Below are 19,178 nucleotides of genomic sequence, written 5' to 3' on the forward strand. Positions count from 1 at the left end.
AAAAGATCTCATCAGAAAAGTCATCAACCTATCTCTTCCACCACAAATACTGCCTGACATGCTATTTCCTTTGTTTTCTGTTTAAATTCAAGTAGCTTCACCCTGGAATGACTGAAGAGATTGGTTTTATTATTTCAACCCTGTACAGCAGCAAAGAGCAGGTCATTCTCCTTAATGCAGGCTTTGATGCCAACTGTCTCCAAGAATTCATAAATATTCTCTAGAAGGCTCACAAGATCTTCACATTAATGTGGTTTCCTCAAAGACAATGTGGGATTTATAAAATAAAGGTGGCCATCAAACCGTCTCACACGAAGACTTGGGTCTCAATTAACAGAGGATTCTTGCTTAATGTCAAGACATCATTTAAGAAGTTTGTCAACTCTTTTAGTTGGCCTAGCTCTACTTTCATTCTCCTTCACTCCACAGGCTCTGGGTAGTTGAGACATGTGAAATGGGGCACATTAATGAGCTGTTTGCCTCAAGCGTTTCAACTGAGCAGGAATCTGCTTACTGTGAATCTGGTCCCAGTTTCTAAGTATAAATCTTGAGGTACAAATTTCAGAAGGATACAATATAATGTGGATCCTTTGCAGCTGCAACCTCAGCTTGACTGATGAATGATTCAACACATAGGGAGATGCACATGTTTGCACATCATCTATTGACAAGGAACACCATTTGTATTGTGCTTTTAGATCTGCTAAATTTGAGACAGAGAGTCACTTGTGGGGATTTTTTTTTTACTCAACTGCAACACTTGTTCAAATCATTACATAGGTGATTGTCAGTCTATATAAGGAGGCAAGTAAGGTCTCCATTCAGCCCAAATTACTGGTTCTTAGACAACAGGCCAAGATGCATCACTCCTCCAAAACAGCATTGTCTTTTATTTGATGATAGAACAATGTGTCATGGAAACAAATTATCACACCATCCACCAATCATTTTCCTATACTCATCCCCCATCTTTTGCATTCCCATCAACTCCCTTCCTCCCCAACCAATTCTCCTACCACCAACTCAACACTGGGGTCAATTTATAACAACCAATTAAACAACTGGTATGTCTTTGCCCTGCAGGTGCAAACCAGAACACCAGAGATAAATGCATCTAGGCACAGGAAGATCCCCGTACAAACAGGATTGAATCCATGTCATGGGAGCTGTGTGGTGGTACCTAACACATTAGCTGAGACATAATAAATCATATACGAAGGTGATTGATAACTTGTTGGATTCAGTACTCAGTATTTCTATTTATACTCTCCAAAATGCTTTATTTAAACAGGTGTCAGTTATGTCTCATTTGGTTAATTTATACTTGAATCAAAGACAGAAGTCCCACTCTGAAGAGCTGAGTTCCAATTTTGCAATACAGAGGGAGTGCTTTATTTCTGTTGGAGACGTTAAAGTGTGGCCTAGGGCTGACTCTTCAGAAGGAAGTTAATGGTATCAGGGTATGGTTTCGAAGAGCACCAGAGAAGGGAAATTATGCCAAGTGTCCTAGCCAATATGTTTTCCACACTCAATATTATTGAGAGACATTTATCATTTTGCTGTTTGTGGGAGCCAGCAGTGTAGAAATTTGCTAAAAGCACACTGTGGTATTAAAAAGCACAGGATATATGAAACTATATTTTTATTGAAAATATAATTCTTATCCCCTACCTCCACTTTCAATGTAAATAAATTCCTGGTTCTCTTTTAACTATACCATTTGATTACATCTCCCTTTTTCATATTTCCTTTTAAACTGTGTAACTTTACAATTGCAATCAAATTTATCTGCCATGTACTTATCTATCTCACTGTCTCTGTCTTCATGAAGTCTGCTACAAACATCTTCACTGTATACTAGATTCAAATAAAATTGAAAATAATATAATGGTTCAGTTGATTGGCAAGTGTATTATATATTAAAGAATGGAATATCATTTTAATCTATGTAGGACACAATTTACTTCAGGGACAAAATAAAATAGTGGTTATATTCCTAAGCAATTCTCCAGAGGTTTGGACAATTGATCCAGAACCGAAAGCTTAATTTTCACCAAGGCAACTGGTAAATTTAATTTCAAGTGTTTAAGTATGTCTAGAATAAAATAATATCAACATCTTTGAAAAGAATTCAATGGAACTCTTTTTCACTGCTCTCCAACACTTTGACTATGTGCTCAACCAGAATTGCTACTATAACTTCTTTCCCTTACCTCTCCTTCAATTCCCCACTCTGGCCCAACTCTTCCTCCTCACTTCTCCTCACCTGCCTTTTCACCTCTTTCTAGTGCCCTCCTCCTTCCCTTTCCAAATGGTTCACCCTCCTCTCCTATCAGATTCCTTCTTCCCTAGCCCTTTATATTTTCCACCTGTCACCTCTCAGCTTCTTACTTCATCCCCCCCCTTTCCCCACCAACCTGGCTTCACCTATCACCTTCCAGCTTGTACTCCTGCCCCTAACTCCTTATTCTAGCTTCTTTCTCCTTCCTTTCGAGTCCTGATAAAGTGTCTTGGCCTGAAAATTCAACTGTTTATTCATTCCATAGATGCTGCCTGACCTGCCAAGTTCCTCCAGCATTTTGTGTGTATTGCTATGGATTTCCAGCATTTGCAGAATGTCTTGCGTGTATGCTTTGCTGTTCCACTGCAAAGTCTCTTCGAGATATGCCTACCCTGAAGAGATTTAAACCTCTGCAAAGAGAGTTCAGTGAGACCATCTCTCATAGCTCCCCCTCTGTGATCTCTGTTACTCTGACTGTACAAACACGCGCTCACACAGCTACATGTCCCTCTCCCCTTCCCTTTTCATCAATTGTCCACACTAGCCCCCCCACCACCTCTTCTCTTCTCCTTGCCTTCCCATCATTGCCCCCTGGTGCCCCTCTTCCTTTCCTTTCTCCCGTTGTTCACTCTTCTCTCCTATTAGATTCTATTTTCTCCAGTCTTTACCTTTTCCACCTATCACCTCCAAGCTTCTTAATTCATCCCCCTTCCCCCATCCACATGGCTTCATCTACCATCTTCTACCTTATTATATCTCCCCTCTCTCCACCTTCTTATTCTGGCCTATTCCCCCTTCCTTTCTAGTTCGAATAAAGTGTTTTGGCCCATAACATCGACTGTTTATTCACTTCCATAGATACTCCCTATCTTTCTGAGTTCCTCCAGCATTTTGTGTGTGTTGCTCTAGAATATGAACACTTCTGCATGCCAAGATCTTTGTTGTGTTGAATCCAACTAGCACAGATAGCATTTGAGGTAAGGGGTACATCACCCATGATCACACTAAATGGTAGTTATGCTTAAGGAGCCAAATGGCCTATTCTTGTTCCCATTTTATTGTGATCTTGTACTTCTTTGTACTTTTCTCTCCTCCCATATTGGCAAGCTACAAGAAGTCCCCTCCCACACCACAGTTGATTGTGATGAACTCTCTCCATACAACAGATGTACTTTTTGGAGTGCATCCTATTTAACAAGATTCCAACCAGAAAAAGAGGCAAACACAATGGGACAAAGTTCCACTGCAGCATTTTTCTGGAGAGTTAAGGTTGCCCACATCCTTTTACAAACAAGGGAAAACCTGCAGATGCTGGAAATCCATGCAACACACACAAATTGCTGGAGGAACTCAGCAGGCCCGGCAGCATTTATGGAAAAGAGTAAACATTCAATGTTTTGGGCCAAGACCCTTCAGCAGGACTGCCCACAAGTAAGAGAAAATCTACAGGTGCTGGAAATCCAAGAAACACACAAACAAAAGTAAATCTGCAGACGCTGGGAATCTAAGCGGAACCCTTCTGAAAAGTCTCAGACTGAAACGTCAACTGTTTACTTTTTCCATAGAAACTACCTGGCCAGCTGAGTTCCTCCAGCAATTTGTGAGTGTCGTCCATATCCTTCTATCTTGTTTGAGTTTTGAAATGTCTTCTTTACAAACATAAAATAGGTGCCTATGCATTCAAATTGGTAAGTATTGCCACCTAGAGACAATGCTTTGTAACAACCTTACAGTTTGGCTCAGCATTATTCAGAATAAATTAATCTTCAATCAAAAAGTCACTCTTAAAGGAAATAAGAATAATTAATTACCTATATGAAAATTGCAAGGAACAGGGGAAAATGATAGTCAAGGAGCAGGGTGGACATCTCATCCCATGATCTACCTTTTCCTACATCAACTTACACCTAACCCCCTGCAAGAAAAACAGCTTCCATACATGCTCAGATACAATGGGCTGGCAATTAAGTCTTTTTTAACTTAGACCATGATTCTTACGGTGGAGTCAGAGTCATACAACATGAAAACATGCTCTTCAACCTTCCGAGTCCATGCCAAACATTAGCTACTTAATTACACCAAACCTAGTTATTCTATGAACAAACAGACAGAGTTTAGATCTAAGATCATAATGTAAGGTTGGTATTATCCATTATTAAAGGGAGCAGTCCTTTTAACATATGCAAAATAAAGTCTGCTTAAGGAATGAATTATGTGCTGTTTATAATGTAGCAGTTCTCATGTTGCCCCAAGATCATTTGGCCACTTGACTCTTCTGGCTTGACTCTGGGCCTATTGTCCCACAGGGAAGCTGGCTCATAGGCATGGCTCAATGCTGCAAATTAGGGCACAGGGCTGCAAAGTGGGGTCGAGTACCAGTGGCTGGCCACACTCCTAGAATGGTTTTGACAGTCAGTGGGGTTGTACCTGCAGACCCACGGACTGTCAAAGTTCTCATTGAGTGTCAATGGCATTCACCATATTCAAAAGGACTTGGGAGCTATTACAAAATGCAAGTAATATTTTAACACACCTCCCTCCAATTCCCTTCTTTACTTCCTTGCGTTTATTCCCTGGTCCACTGTTCTCTCGTCAGATCCCTTTGTCAGCCCTTTGTTGCTTCCACCTATCACCTCCCACCTTCTTACATCATTGCCAATCTCACTATCGCCCACCTACCTATTTTCCCCCTCTCACCTGCATCCCCATCACATGACAGTTCTTGCTCCATCTCCTCCCCCCACCCCTCTACTCTGGCTTCTGCCTTCTTCCTTTCCATTCCTGAGATAAGGTCTTGACCTGAAACATTAGCTGTCTGCTTCCTTCTGTAAGTAATGCTTGATCTGCTGAAATCAACCAGCATTTTGTAAATTACTAAAAAAGTTATTTTGAAATTAGTGTACTGAAGCCAGCATTTATATATACAAAGCATTTACAAAGATTTAAAGTAACCTAAAACAAAGAAGTACCACTGACCATCTGTCAACAGATATTCTCAAACTGAAGTCACTCTCCTTGCAGTGAGTTTACCTTGGGACATGTTTATTCAGTAGATTTTCCAGCCTGGAACCTGTGATGGCTTGCTGGACTCCATAAGGAGTCCAGGTGTACTGTACAGGAGCAGCCAGAGGCACTGGTGACCTTGTGGATAATGCCACCCCTGGATTAAGTCCAGTGCTGCTTACTTGAGTCTTTCCAGCACAAGAGCCAGAATCTGGCACAGGATTAGCCTCAGTGTTTATGGTCACGATCCTATGTTCATTAAATCTATGTCCCTTAACAGGGAAGGGCCTTTATTTTCACCATCCTGTCTCTTGGCCTTAATCATGGTTTGACTGTCTTTTTGATGTGAAAGCTCAAACAGGCTTCCAATTTTACATTCCTAAACTATTCCTCTCTTAGTGTATCCCAGATAAAACTAGCTCAGCAAACAGCATACTTTTCACTTCAATAAATCTATGATGGTCTTCATTCAATTGGATTTCCTGAGTTTTGCTTTCAGCTGCTTTGTATGGTGTACAAACAATAATAGAGCAAAATTTCACATCTTTAGATCAATCTTCGCTGAAACGATTAACTACTGCATATCGATAATGCATTTGATACTCATTAAGTTCCTCAACAGTGCTAACCTTATCTAACTCTGATACTTCATCAACATGCTCTTGCTTCTCTGCAGGTTCATGCCATCTTTCAGACTTAAGTGATACTGGGTCTTTCTGAGTAGATTGTTCTGAAGCCACACCTGCAATTTCATCATCATGGGTTGTGTGATAGACTTCATTCCCTGCATCCTCTTGTCCATGATAAAGTCCATCTGTTGATGAGGGTAGTGCATCTGAATTCTCCAATACTCTGGTACTATGGTCAGTATTATTAGGCAGACCATCCTCTTTAGTTTTACTGTATTCTTGAATATTTTCTACCAGTCCATCTTCATCCCCTGTCCACCCATTTGGATCATTCCACTGCTCTTTTATCATCCCATAATCTTCCATTCCATGAAGTAGATCTTCATCTTTATGGTTATTTGCGGATGTATCATTGTCATAAGGTGGAATTTCTTCCTCATGAACAATCTCAGCGGGGACCTGTAAAATAAGTAATATTAGTTTTACTAAATCAGAAATTGTAGTATGGTTATCATAGTCTTCACATAGGAATCATTTCAGCATTCTGGTTGAAGGTTCGTTACCTTTGCACTGGATATCAACATTACAACATGTGAATTAGGAACAGAAATAGACAATCTGGAACTTTGACTCTGCTCTGCCATTCATCCACACTGTGACTGATCTCCCACCTCAGTACCACTTTTTTTTAAGAAGTAACACCACATCCCCTGAATCCTTAAATGTCCAGGAATTTATCAAGCTTGGTCATAAATGAAAATAACTCCAAAATTACTCTGCTTCTTTGTTATGTTCATAAAAGGAGAGAATCTAATAGTTTTCATTTTTAAATTCCACCTGCCATCCCCCGCCCACTCGTTTGTTCATATTTCCCTTATGCCTCCGTACTCACAATTCCACCTATTTCAGTGTTATTAGCAGACATTGATAATAGATTGTGAGTACTTTTAGCCAAGAGAAATCCTTTTAATTCTGCACTCGTCACGATTTGCAATCTCCCCCCACCGCGAAGGATTTACCTATTTCACTTATTACTCTCAGTTTCTTAGTCAAACCTCAATCCATCTCAGAATATCACTCTCACACGCTCTACCTTGCTGCCCCAACATTCTGAGCAGGACTTTATTGAAAGCCTTCAGAAAATCTGTTTATCTATTGGTTCCCTCTTTAATATTGTGGCGAGCATTTGGTTCATAATGTCCCACCATAATCCCACAAGAGCATTTTAAAGCAAGAACAATAAACAGTGCTGGTTATTAGAAATGCAGGGCGGGCTGTTGACCCCCGGAGCATCACAGTGTTCTAGTTGTTACATCTTCAATGAAATCCAGAAGATCAGTCAAACACTACTTTTCTTTCATAAACCTACATTGATTGCACAAAACTATTATTCTTTTTAAGATATTTTGTTATTGTATAATTTCATAATATTATTTTATAATTGTTTTCCTACCACTGATATTAGGTTCTCTCACTGAGCCTAGCAGGCTGTAACTATGCATATATTAAGAAAACGCTTAAAATCAATTAGATTCCCACTCATCTTTTTCTTACTATCTCTGCCACCAATCTTTGCTAATAATTCTATTGGATTAATGGCTCAATTATCACTTCTCTTGCTCTCTCAGGGTATAAAGCTATCTCCTTTCCTCTTACAGGAGGTGAATTAATAATTCCACTTGTTGGAGTTCATCCTACGTCATTGGAACCCTACTTTTGTGACTCTAATCAGCACAACTCTGCAGGGAGGTCAAAATTATGGCTGCTGCTTTTAACTCAAAGCATTTCACACTCTGTCACGGTCAAGCTCATTCATTGATATTGAACATGACCTTCGGACACAGGTAAGGCAGAATTTAAGATCATGGGAAGTTGTGTTCACAGGTTTCGAGTGAAAATAAAAAGAACTGCAGATACTGAAAACAGAAAACACCTAGCAAACTGGGCAGCATCTGCGAAAAACACTTCAGGTCTGGGACCTTTCATCAGAGTTCTGTCCAATGAATAGAGTTTCATCAGGACTTACATCAGAATTCTAGACATCCAAAGGTCAGCTGGTGGTTGACCTCTGTCTCTGGCTGAATGCACTACCGTTTAATAATCAAACACCAGGACTGCTCAGAAGGATTCCCAGAAAGAGATAGCTCTTTGGTGTATCCCTGACCTCCTGCAGATTGCCAGAAGCCGACCAAAAGCCAGCTGGTGATTTTACACTAATTTAATTTTACAACTCCCTCTCAAGAATTTCAATGGACAGTCAAGCAGTCTGGATGCAAGTCAGAGCTGGCTCTGGTCTTGGATTGAGAGGCAGCTGTGTACCTGATACTATGGGCACTGCTCCTGACATTCCTGCCAGCCCTAAGCTTTGCCAGCAGTTCAGCTTGATTGGTCGAGGAGTGGAAATCCACATGCACTGGGGACTAACACCTCCTATACACTGTTAATGAACTGTTCATCACCTAAACGATCTGCATTGAGATGTGCAGAACAAGAGGCCTGGGTTGTAGAATACATTTATTTTATAAACTATAGGAGGCCTTTCTCCTTCTCAATTGACTTTTTAATCATTCATATATTGAATTACGTTGTTAAGCAACTGTGGGTAAAAACTCTTTAATCTCTGCTATCCAAAGTGCATATATATTCATTTGGCAATTTATACATTGTTTGAAATATCTTCTTTGAGTAAATATACTTTGAAGAGTAATCCTTAAGGTCAGCAGTGGTGATCCTCCTCTTTCAGCATTTTTGCCCCGTTCAAAAGGGCAACAGGGTGGTACTGCAGTAGTTCTGCTGCTTCACAGCTCCAGCAGTCTGAGTTAAACCTGACCTCTAGGACCGACTTCGTAAACACATGGTTCTTGCTTGTATGCTCCACTTTCCTCCCACATCCCAAAGATGTGCTGGCTGCTATCTTAGATAGCCACTGCAAATAGCCCTAGTGCAGAAACGAGACTGCAGATACCTACATCGGGAGCAACAAACAATCTTCTAGAGGAACTTTATGGGTCAAGCAGCATATGTGGGGGGGGGGGGGGGGAAGAATGTTAATATTTTGGGTCTAGCGCAGTCTAGGTGTAGGAGAATCAGGAGACAGGGAACAGTTATTGGCTATGTGCAGGAGAATAGGTCATGGGGTAAAGGGACTGATGGGATTGTTCTGTGAGCCAGTGCTGGCTCAACGCACCGAATGACTTCTTTCTCTTTCATAAGGAAACAAAGAAATATGAGCAATTCATGAAAAATTCTTGTCCAATAATGTATTCTTAATGCTGTTTCTTTAATAAGGAACCATACTTGCAATTTATATCTTGCCTTCTAACTCATAAGAGATACATGCTTTCTAACAGCTACCCTATCAATTTGGTGTACATAAAAATTCAATTAAAACCACCCATGACTTCAATGTGAATTAATTTTTAAACTCTGGCATGCTTCTCATCAGTCCATCAGTTAGACCATGGACTGCTGAGTGTCATTCAAAATCATTTTTCTCTCAAACTAATTCACCAAAGGAAGAAGATGGATAAATTGCTCCAGTGAACTAAAGGGTATTTTGTCCTGGACTAAAATAAATGAATATTTTTCACTGAAATACATGTAGATTAAATGGAGGAGAGAGATTTTACTGATTCTTTCAGATTATTTCAATTACTCCTGGTGCCCTGGAAACTATGGAAACCAAAGATGTATTTGCACACTGTATGGAGCAACTAATCATAAGTAGTATTTCCCCACTAGTGATCTGTTCAGGAACTGAAGAAGTGCTTGAACACAATTTCCTTCTACTGGAACGGTTTTACAAACACAAGATCTAATTTTTACATAAGATCAATAAAGCATTAAGAGTTTCCATGGTGCTCAAGTTTCCATGAAAAATAGGTGAATATACATTCCACTACACAGGGTGCTACAATAGCGTAACAGTTACTGTGGTGCTATTACAGCTCAATGTTCAATTCTGCTGTCATCTTTAAGGGCCCTGTATGCCCTCCCTGTGGCACATGTGGGTTTTCTTCTGGTGCTCTGGTTTCCTCCCACAGTCCAATGATATATCATTAAGTAGGTTAATTGGTCATTGTAGACTATCCCATGATTAGACTAGGGTTAAATCAGGGATTGCTGACTGCATGGCTCAAAGGGCCGAAGGGGCCTATTCTGTGCTGTAATGAATATTAATTTTACATAAACTTCAAGCATCATTAAAGGAATTGGGACCAAATTATCACCTTGAATTAGTACCAATTATAAATTGAAACATGAGATGATAGCATGCTCGCACTTTTAAGGAAGTGAGAACCAACTCACAAGTCACAACAGATCATCTGCTGTTGTGTTCATCAACAGATTATATTAAAATGAGTCAACTATAAACAAACACAAAAGTATTTACATCAGCAATTAACATTGAATGCAATTGAATATGAATTTTATTCTCCTTTAAGCTTACAACATAATGAAATAAGATCACATTTCTTTGTCGCTGTAATATATTCCCCATATACAGTATATTACTCCACATGTGGTCTATATATATGCAATTTCTTTTCAAAAACTAAAGCTGGGAAATCCACCCAACATAAAATCATTTGAACTGCAAGAGCAAAGTTGGCTAATAGGCAGCTGGAATTGTGTGAACTCTACAGAAATATTAGCTCCATGTAGTGTACTTATCTATGATCAAAGCTTTAGGGAGACTCAAGCTGAAACTTAGCATTAAATTAAAATTATGAATTCAGAAAGCTCTTTCATAATCGAGGGCTTGATGCCTACTTCCTTTTAGTTTACTCTTGTGATGTGGGCATTCTTGGCAAGGCTGTCAGTTCCTTCACATTATAATGTCTGTGGTCCTTCTTCTTAAACAGCTGTACTTTAAGCTTGAAGGTACTCCCATGCTGCTATTACATATATAATTTCACAGGTCTTACCCAATGTTGGAATTAGAATGGCTTTCTGTGATTGTTGCCTTGGAAGGGGAAGTGGAACTCCAGAACATCAAGAGCACTTGTGATTCTGTGTAGTGAAGTTCACGGATTTAAAGAGTGCTGCTAAGGATATATTCATCAGCTGCTGCAGTTCCTGCAGTATGAGCCTGTGAAGGGTATACCGTGCAGCTGTGAAATGCTGTTTGATGGCGTGCATGTTGGTTGTCAGACTGCAAATCAAGTAAACACTTTGTCATAGATGGAAGTGAAGTTCCTGAGTGATCCTGGAGTTGTACCCATGTAGGAAAATTATCTTAACTCCATTACCTGGCTGAATTGAGGATGTTGTCATTTTATTCGAGGGGGAGGCAGTGATGATCCACTTGCCATTGGGAATTATCTCCTTGAATTTCTCGTTATTGGTTGCATTGTGATGTTGATAATGAGAAATTAGAGAACAACATTGCTGTTGGTTGGTAAATATATTGGTAAATAAATTAATTTCATTTAATATAGTCACATGTACTGAGGTAGACTGAAATCTTGGTTTTGCATTTTATCCTATGGATTATTTCTTTACAACAGTGCATTAAGGTAGTACAGGGGACAGCAATTACAGACTGCAGAATAAAGAACTACAGTTACAGAGTGCATTGCAGGTAGACAATAGGTGCCAGGCCATAACAAGGTAGACTGTGAGGTCAATGGTCTGTCTCATTGTACTCGGGACCATTTAATTGTCTTATAATGATGGGATTGAAGCTGTCCTTGAGTTTGGTGGCATGTACTTTTAAGGCAATTGCATTTTCTGCCTGATTGGGGGGCGGAGAGGACAGAATGATTGGGGTGGGCAGGGTCACTGTCTAATGGATGTGGTAGAAGCAGAAATATCAGTAATATGTAAAGTCCTATAAATAACAAAATTTCAACTTACTTTCTGAAAAAGAACCCACTCTTACTTAGTTTTGCGGATCGCAGAAAGGTCACCTGTGTTCTGGCCACAACTGCCATTTTGAACTTGACGTCACATGTCATAAGTACAACAGGTCCTGCAGATGCTGGAAATCCAGAATAACACATACAAAATGCAGGTGGAACTCAGCAGGTCAGGCAGCTTTAATCAAAAGGATGTTTTGGTCCAAGATTAAGGGTCTGAACCCAAGACGCCAATTGTTTATTCCTTTTCATAGATTCTGCCTGACCTGCAGAGTTCCTCCAGCATCTTGTATGTGTTACTTCAGGTTACATGTCATTCTAGCCCTCTTTCCCACTGCTACACCAACTTGACTGCCCTTGGCTTTCTCCATTTCTATGAAAAGGCCAAGAACAAAATGGAAGAATCACATCTTACTGTATATTCCAGTGACTAGCTTACAATGCAATGGTATGAACATTGAATGTTCCAGTTTGAGGAAACAGACACCTTTCTGTTCTCCCAAACACACTCATCTGTCCTGGTTTTCTCCTTCCTTTGTTCACCTACCCTCTGCAACCCTCCTCCCACCTGATCTATCTACCCATCATCCCTCCCCATATGTTTTCACCTATCATCTGCCAGTCTTTCTCTCACTGCTATATACTGGTAAACTTTTATTTCAGTCCAGATGCAGGGTCTCAGCCTGAAATATCGACTTCCTCCTTTTGTCTGCACAGATACTGCACTGCTCAACCTGGTAGTCTGTTATATTTTGTGATACTAGTTTGTTCCTTTTTGCTGATGTTAGTCCAGAGATGGACTTGCCTATCACCATTCATCTTCTACCAGGCAATAAAGCTGGAAGGTTAATTTTAAGAGTAGAACCGAGGTAAATAAGTGAGCCTTGTTTGAGGAGTAGAGTATATAAACTCTGATCCCATTGGACCAACTGGTTATTTTGGTACTAAACCAACTTTCGGATAGAACAAGCATGAAGCCAGAGCTTAGAGAACTGGTAAAGAGGGCTCATAGGTCTAGATGTCCTACTCCTTATCCTAATACTTAACTTTTTATATCACCAATAAAAACAAACCATGATAAAAATTGCTCAAACAGAATTGTCTGGAAAAAAGAATTTGATTAATTATTTGGTCAAATGTATACCTTGCCTTTGAAATAAAATATGAAAATGTTTCAAAACAGCTTGATGGTTATCAGCAATAGCATCTGGTAAACATTCAAGTTTATTAATGATATTTAGGAACCTTGCAAAATCATATTATGCATCTACAAAAGAACAAGAAAAACAAGCACATCAAAGAATGACAAATTTTAACCTGATCAATAGGTAGATCCACTCTCATGTCTGCATCTTCCCTCACCTCAGCAGCATCTTGGGTTTCTTTCCGAGGATCTTGAGCTTTAAACACTCCATTATCTTCTAATCGAAACAAACATAATATCCATCTTGTTACACACAAATGCAATAATGTTTACTTTACATCTACTAACGTTGCTTTGCTGGAAGTATACCATATATTGTGTGACAATCAAATGGCCCAGAAGAATCACTGCCCTGCATTTAATTTTATCAAAAAAATGGTCACCGTTTCTTATTCACACCTACTCTTCCAGCAACAACATTAGCAATGTGAATCTGACTCTAAGGCTCAGTGCTGATGTTAACTTCATTAGTACAGTGTTCCTAGACGGCTGGATTCTCCAGTCGTGAGGTGAGTTGTAATAACTTCTGCAACATTCAATGCTACTAAATCACCAAGTAATATATCAAGAAAAATATTCAAGAATTTTAATGCAATGGTTTATTTCATTAAAGATTTACTTTCAGACAAATCATGATTTTGGGCCATAAGATTACTTGAATGCCTTTTGTCAAATCTATCCCAAGCTTCATGTAGTTGATTAACATTATGTGTTTTACTTAGACCATAGTACCATAAAACCTTAAGGTATAGGAGCAGTATTAGGCCTTTCGGCCCATTGAGTCTGTTCTGCCATTCCATCATGGCTGATTTATTATCCCTCTCAACCCAATTCCCCTGGCTTCTACCCATAACCTTAGATGCTGTTACTGATTCAGAACCTATTAAGCTCCACTTTAAATATACCCAATGACTTGGCCTCTACAGCTGTTGGTAGCAATGAATTCCACAGATTCCCTACCCTCTGGCGAAACAAATTCCTCCTCATCTCTAAGTGAATGTCCTTTTTCTGACCTTTCCATACTTCTGAGACTTATCTCTTAATAATGAGACCCAAATTTGTCGGAGGCTGCTCTCAAGAGTATATGGCCTTGTTTACCTACTTTCCCTTTTTCCCCATTTCTTCTAGCAATATTAATTTCTTGATTCTGTACAAATATTTGCTTTTATATTCTGGCTTTTACATCCTTGCTTTTATATTCCTACTAGAATATAAAAGCAAGGATGTAATGTTGAGGCTTTATAAGGCACTGGTGAGGCCTCACTTGGAGTATTGTGAGCAGCTTTGGGCTCCTTATCTAAGAAAGGATGTGTTGACATTGGAGAGTGTTCAAAGGAGGTTCACAAAAATGATTCCAGGATTGAAAGAACAACACACACGAAGGACAAAGGGTCTTGGCCCAAAATGTCAACAGTGCTTCTCCTGTAGATGCTGCCTGGCCTGCTGTGTTCCACCAGCATTCTGTGTGTGTTCTTGTTTGAATTTCCAGTGTTACGTACCCATGACATGTGACAGTGGTGTACTTGTCATGTGACAGGTGTTGAAGCTATACTGGACTTGAGGTAATGGTCTTGTGATGGTGGAGTGACGTCATTTTCCTGCCAGTAGAGGTCATGTGACAGGTTTTTTTTACAGGGATAAAAGGAGGACCCCCTCCCTGTGAGGAGGGGCAGTTCGTGGCTGGATTTGCCATGTTGACTTCATGCCACTGCATGATTTAATATTATGACGCAGTGTGGTTGAAAGATGGAGTTTTATTTAATGCCTAAAGTTTAAAAGGTCATTGCCAGCAGTTTCTTTATAATACTGCTAGTTGAGAATCAGTGGAGAGTGAAGATCGGAGTTCGAGAGTTAAAAGACCGAAGAAAGTCGATCTCAACGGTGAAACAGGTTCGACCTTGTTTGATCCTCATTCAGAAGGAATTCGTTGGCTGTCCCGGTGTTAATCCCTGTGGAATAGCAGAAAGGATTGGGAACAGTTTTGTAAAGGAAAGGTCAGTGCCTTTCAGCCGTTTCATTTTCCATCTTCGTAAATTCTTCGTGGGAAAATTAGTTTGACTGGGAATCGCAGCAAGGCGACGTGAAAGAGAATTTAAATCATCTTAAAAAGTCTCTCCCTTAAATGGACTGCGAGCATTTTGAACTTTTGCAATACTACTTTGAAGAACTGATTTTGCAACATCGCTTTAAGAACTGTTTAAGCTGCCGCACGGCAGCTGATTTCCGGTTACGTTGGTGATTTGTTTACTTTTGGGGGTTTGTTTTTCAGTGTTTAATAAACATTTTGTTTATTATAAGCACCCCTGCCTCACTCATATATTTATTGTTGCTGAATCCATAACACCAACATCTGCAGATTTCCTCATGTTTGCTCCAGGACTGAAAGGCCTACCAGATTGAGAAGCATTTGATGGCTTTTGGCCTGTAGAGTTCAGAAGAATACCGGGGGGGGGGGGGGGGGGGGAGGGAATCTAATTGAAACCTACCAAATGTTGAAGAGCCTTGATAGTGTGGACGTGAAAAGGGTGTTTCCTCCGGTGGTGGGGTGGGTGCGGTCTAGGACCAGGGGGCATAAGAATTTCTGTAGCTAGAGAGATTAGTGAATCTGTGGAATTGGTTGCCACAGGCAGCCGTGCAGACCAAGTCAAAGAGTATATTTAAGACAGAGGTTAGGAGATTGCTGATTAATCGGGGCATGAAATTACAGGGAGAAGGCAGAAGACTGGGGCTGAGAGGGAAATGGATCAGCCATGGTGAAATGGTGGAGTAAACTCAATGAGCAAAATGGCCTAATTCTGCTCCTGTATCTTATGATCATAATTGATAGATTTTGAATGTTGTCCAGGACAGGTCCTTATTCACATACAATCCTCGTCAGCTGATTATTAAATTAAAGGAAACATCATGGCTGCCAAATTCTGGCCCCTGTAAACAGTTATTAAAGCAGAGCTTGTTTTTATCACCTTGAAGTGTTAACATTCTATTTGGTTTTGAGTAGATCTCCAAGTACGAAGACACACCTTTTTCCATCTTCATAAAGAACCCTAAGGCATCTCCCACTAAGATTTTCCTTCCCCTCCCAGACCACCACCTGCAGCCATATTCTAGTTAAAAAACCCAGTCGCTGATTTCAAGTAGTAGCTTTCTAATAACATCCTGATTGTGCCTTATTGTGGTTGTAAATAATTCATAATAAATCACGTTTTCAATGAGGAAGAAAATTCAAGCCTAAAGTCTTTACAAGTGCAAAATATCTCCTGAGCTAACTTTAAGATAGTTATATGTTATTTTTTTTAAATTAAAAAAAAATGTTCAACAGTAGTTCAATACCGGTAAACAAATTCTAGCAGTGAAGTTACTGACCATACATACAACTTCACTTCCTATGATTAGAATGTAGTCCTGTACTGACATGGATATATGGTTACGGGGTCTTGTTAATCTCCTTGTACAGAATGTGGACAACATTCAAAATCCTCACTGTTTGGGCATGCTCCATCTCTACCACTCCCTATTCCAATGGAAAATGGGCAATATAATGAGCTAACTAGCTAATGTTAGATTCAGACAGCTGTTCCTGCTCTAAAAGTATTGAGAATATTGCATTTGACCTGCACAGAGATTTAGTTCCATGTTGATCCTTGCATTAAATTCTTTGCATGTGTTGCTTATTGTACTCAATTTGTTTATTCACCAATCATACCTGGAATATCACTGATAGCCTCTTAATCTGTAAAATAGCTAGCTCTTAACATAGCCCTACTGCTAAATCACATAATAATCTCAGGGGCTTTGTGACAAAGGAACAATATAAAACTGCAGGCATGACATTACCATTTAAAAATAGCATAAAGTGAAAGGCAAGACAAAAAGAGAATTTTGTGCTAGAGATAGGTGAGAAAGCAGTGCTTCCAGAATAATGAAACAGGAATCAAAGTACTTAAGGAAATAGATTAGCCGTTTGTCACAAGAATAGATAGTGTATCAGCTGCAATAGCACCAGATGAGGGGAAATGAGAACAACGTTCAGCCTATACACCAGCACTCATAGAACATAAAACATTGAGCAGAGAACAGAAAGTAAAGGAGCTGTGCCAAACATGACACCAAATTAAACATCCCATCTGTCTGCATCCCATAACCTTCCACTTCTTGCCAGTTCAGATGTGTGTGTCAAAATTGCTCTTAAACATCACTCTCATATCTGCTTTTACTACACCACTCAGCACACCCACCCTCCAACAGCCCACAGCAATGTGTTCCAGACACCTAATATTCTCTCAGTAAATAAAACTTGTCTCATGTATCTCACCTTACCACATCTCACCTTAAAGCTATGCCAACTGATATTTGACATTTTCACCTGTGGAAAAACACTCCATTTACCCTGCCTGTGCCTCTCATAATTTAATCAAGCTTCTACTTAACTTTGAACACTCCAGAGAAACAAATTCCCCTCAGCCACCAACAATCCAACCTCTTCTTATGGTGAATACTCCCTAATCCAGGCAACATCCTGGTAAATGGTCTGAGGGTAGATGGGTAGATAAATCACTTGGACCAGAAGGACTGCACCTTAGGGTTCTGTAAGAGGTAGCTGATATGTTTGTGGAGGTATTAGTAGTGATCTTTCAAGAACTACCAGATTCTTGAATGTTTCCAGAGGACTGTAAAAATGCAAATATCTCTCCATTCTTTAAGAAGGGAGGGAGGCAAAGATAGGAAATTATAGGTTAGTTATCCTGACGTCAGTGGGTGGCATAATGTTAGAGTTTATTATTAATGATGAGGCTTTGGGGTACATGGAGGCACAGAATGAAGTAGGGTGAAGTTATCATGGTTTCCTTAAAGGAAAATATTGCCTAACAAATCTGTTAGAATTCTTCAAAGAAATAGCAGGCAAGATAGGTAAAGGAGCATCAACGGGCGTGAGGGACAGAAGGCGAGGAATGGGAATAATGGGAACTGTTTCTGAGTGTTTGCTTGTGTCTAGTGTTGCTCCAAATGTGTTAGTGTTGGGTCTGCTACTTTTCACGTTATTTATTAATAATCTGGATGACAGAGTGATGACTTGTGCCAATTTTGCAGATGATACAAAGGTAGATGGAGGGACTGGTAATGTTGATGAAGCAGTGAGTTTGCAGAAGGACTTGGAGTGGTTAAGAGAATGGAGAAAGTAGTGACTGACAGAATACAGTGTTTGATCTTGCACAATAAAAGCAGGGAGCAAATTCAGAACTAGGAAGTTAAAAAGGACATAGGAGTATTGGTGCAGCATTCCCTAAAGGTCAACTTACAGGTTGTGTTGGTAGAAAGGAAGGCAACTGCAATGTTAGCATTCATTTTGAGAGGACTAGAATATAAAAACAAGAATGTAATACTAAGACTAATACTATGAATTGGTCAGATGATATTTGGAGTATTGTAAGCATTTTAGGTCCCATATTTAAGAAAGGATATGCTGACATTTGAGAGGATACAGAGGAGGTTCACAAGAATGATTCCAGGAATGAAAAACTTGTTGTATGAGAAGAGTTTGATTATTTTGGGCGTGTACACAATGGAGTTTAGAAGAACGAGGGGGAAAACTCATATTTAGTGTCGAAAGTCTAGATAGATTGGACATGGAGAAGATGTTTCCAATAAAGGGAAAGTCTAGAACCAGAGGGCACAGCCTCAGAATAAAAGGGTGACCCTTTAGAACAGAGATGAGAAGGAATTATTTAGCCAGTGAGTGGTAGATCTGTGGAATTCATTGGCACAGCTGACTGTGGAAACCAAGTCATTGAGTATATTTAAAGTGCAGCTTGATAGATTCCTGATTATTAAGGGCATCATGGGTTAGGGGCGAAGGCAGAAGATTGGGGTTGTGATGGGAAATAAAGGCAGCTACATAGGAATGGGTGAGCAGACTCAATGGGCTGAATGGACTAATTCTGCTTCTATGTCTTATGGTCTTAGTCTAAACCTTAGAAATGCTTCTTTGTTCCTTTTAGACTAAAATTACACCTTTTATCATCCAAATTTTCCAAACATTCTCTTTCTTTCTCTCTGTACATAGTGGTCCTAAGCTCTAGTCAGATAGCCTTTAAATGACTCCCTCATGTCAGATGTCAATTTATGCAATAACAGCCGCTCCCAGTCTATTCTTCTCAGCTCCAATTGTCATTTACCTTCTCCAATTTAGCATTTTCCTCTGG

General features: G+C 39.8%; 1 protein-coding gene across 18 annotated transcripts in view; it reads right to left on the reverse strand.

Annotated features, from left to right (window-relative positions):
* LOC132400704 (doublecortin domain-containing protein 2) overlaps positions 1-19,178 on the reverse strand; it is a 159,141-nt gene that overhangs the window by 16,910 nt on the left and 123,053 nt on the right. For 14 of the 18 annotated variants that reach the window (XM_059981961.1, XM_059981962.1, XM_059981959.1 and 11 more), the window contains 2 exons: positions 13,092-13,195; positions 5,914-6,372 (listed from right to left, as the gene is read on the reverse strand). In XM_059981961.1, the coding sequence (XP_059837944.1) occupies positions 5,914-6,372; positions 13,092-13,195 (563 nt within the window). The remainder of the gene's footprint in view (positions 1-5,913; positions 6,373-13,091; positions 13,196-19,178) is intronic. The other 4 variants (XM_059981970.1, XM_059981966.1, XM_059981969.1 and 1 more) reach the window with 4 other exon arrangements.

Source organism: Hypanus sabinus, chromosome 10 (assembly GCF_030144855.1).
Source record: "Hypanus sabinus isolate sHypSab1 chromosome 10, sHypSab1.hap1, whole genome shotgun sequence".
NCBI classification, from domain to species: domain Eukaryota; kingdom Metazoa; phylum Chordata; class Chondrichthyes; order Myliobatiformes; family Dasyatidae; genus Hypanus; species Hypanus sabinus.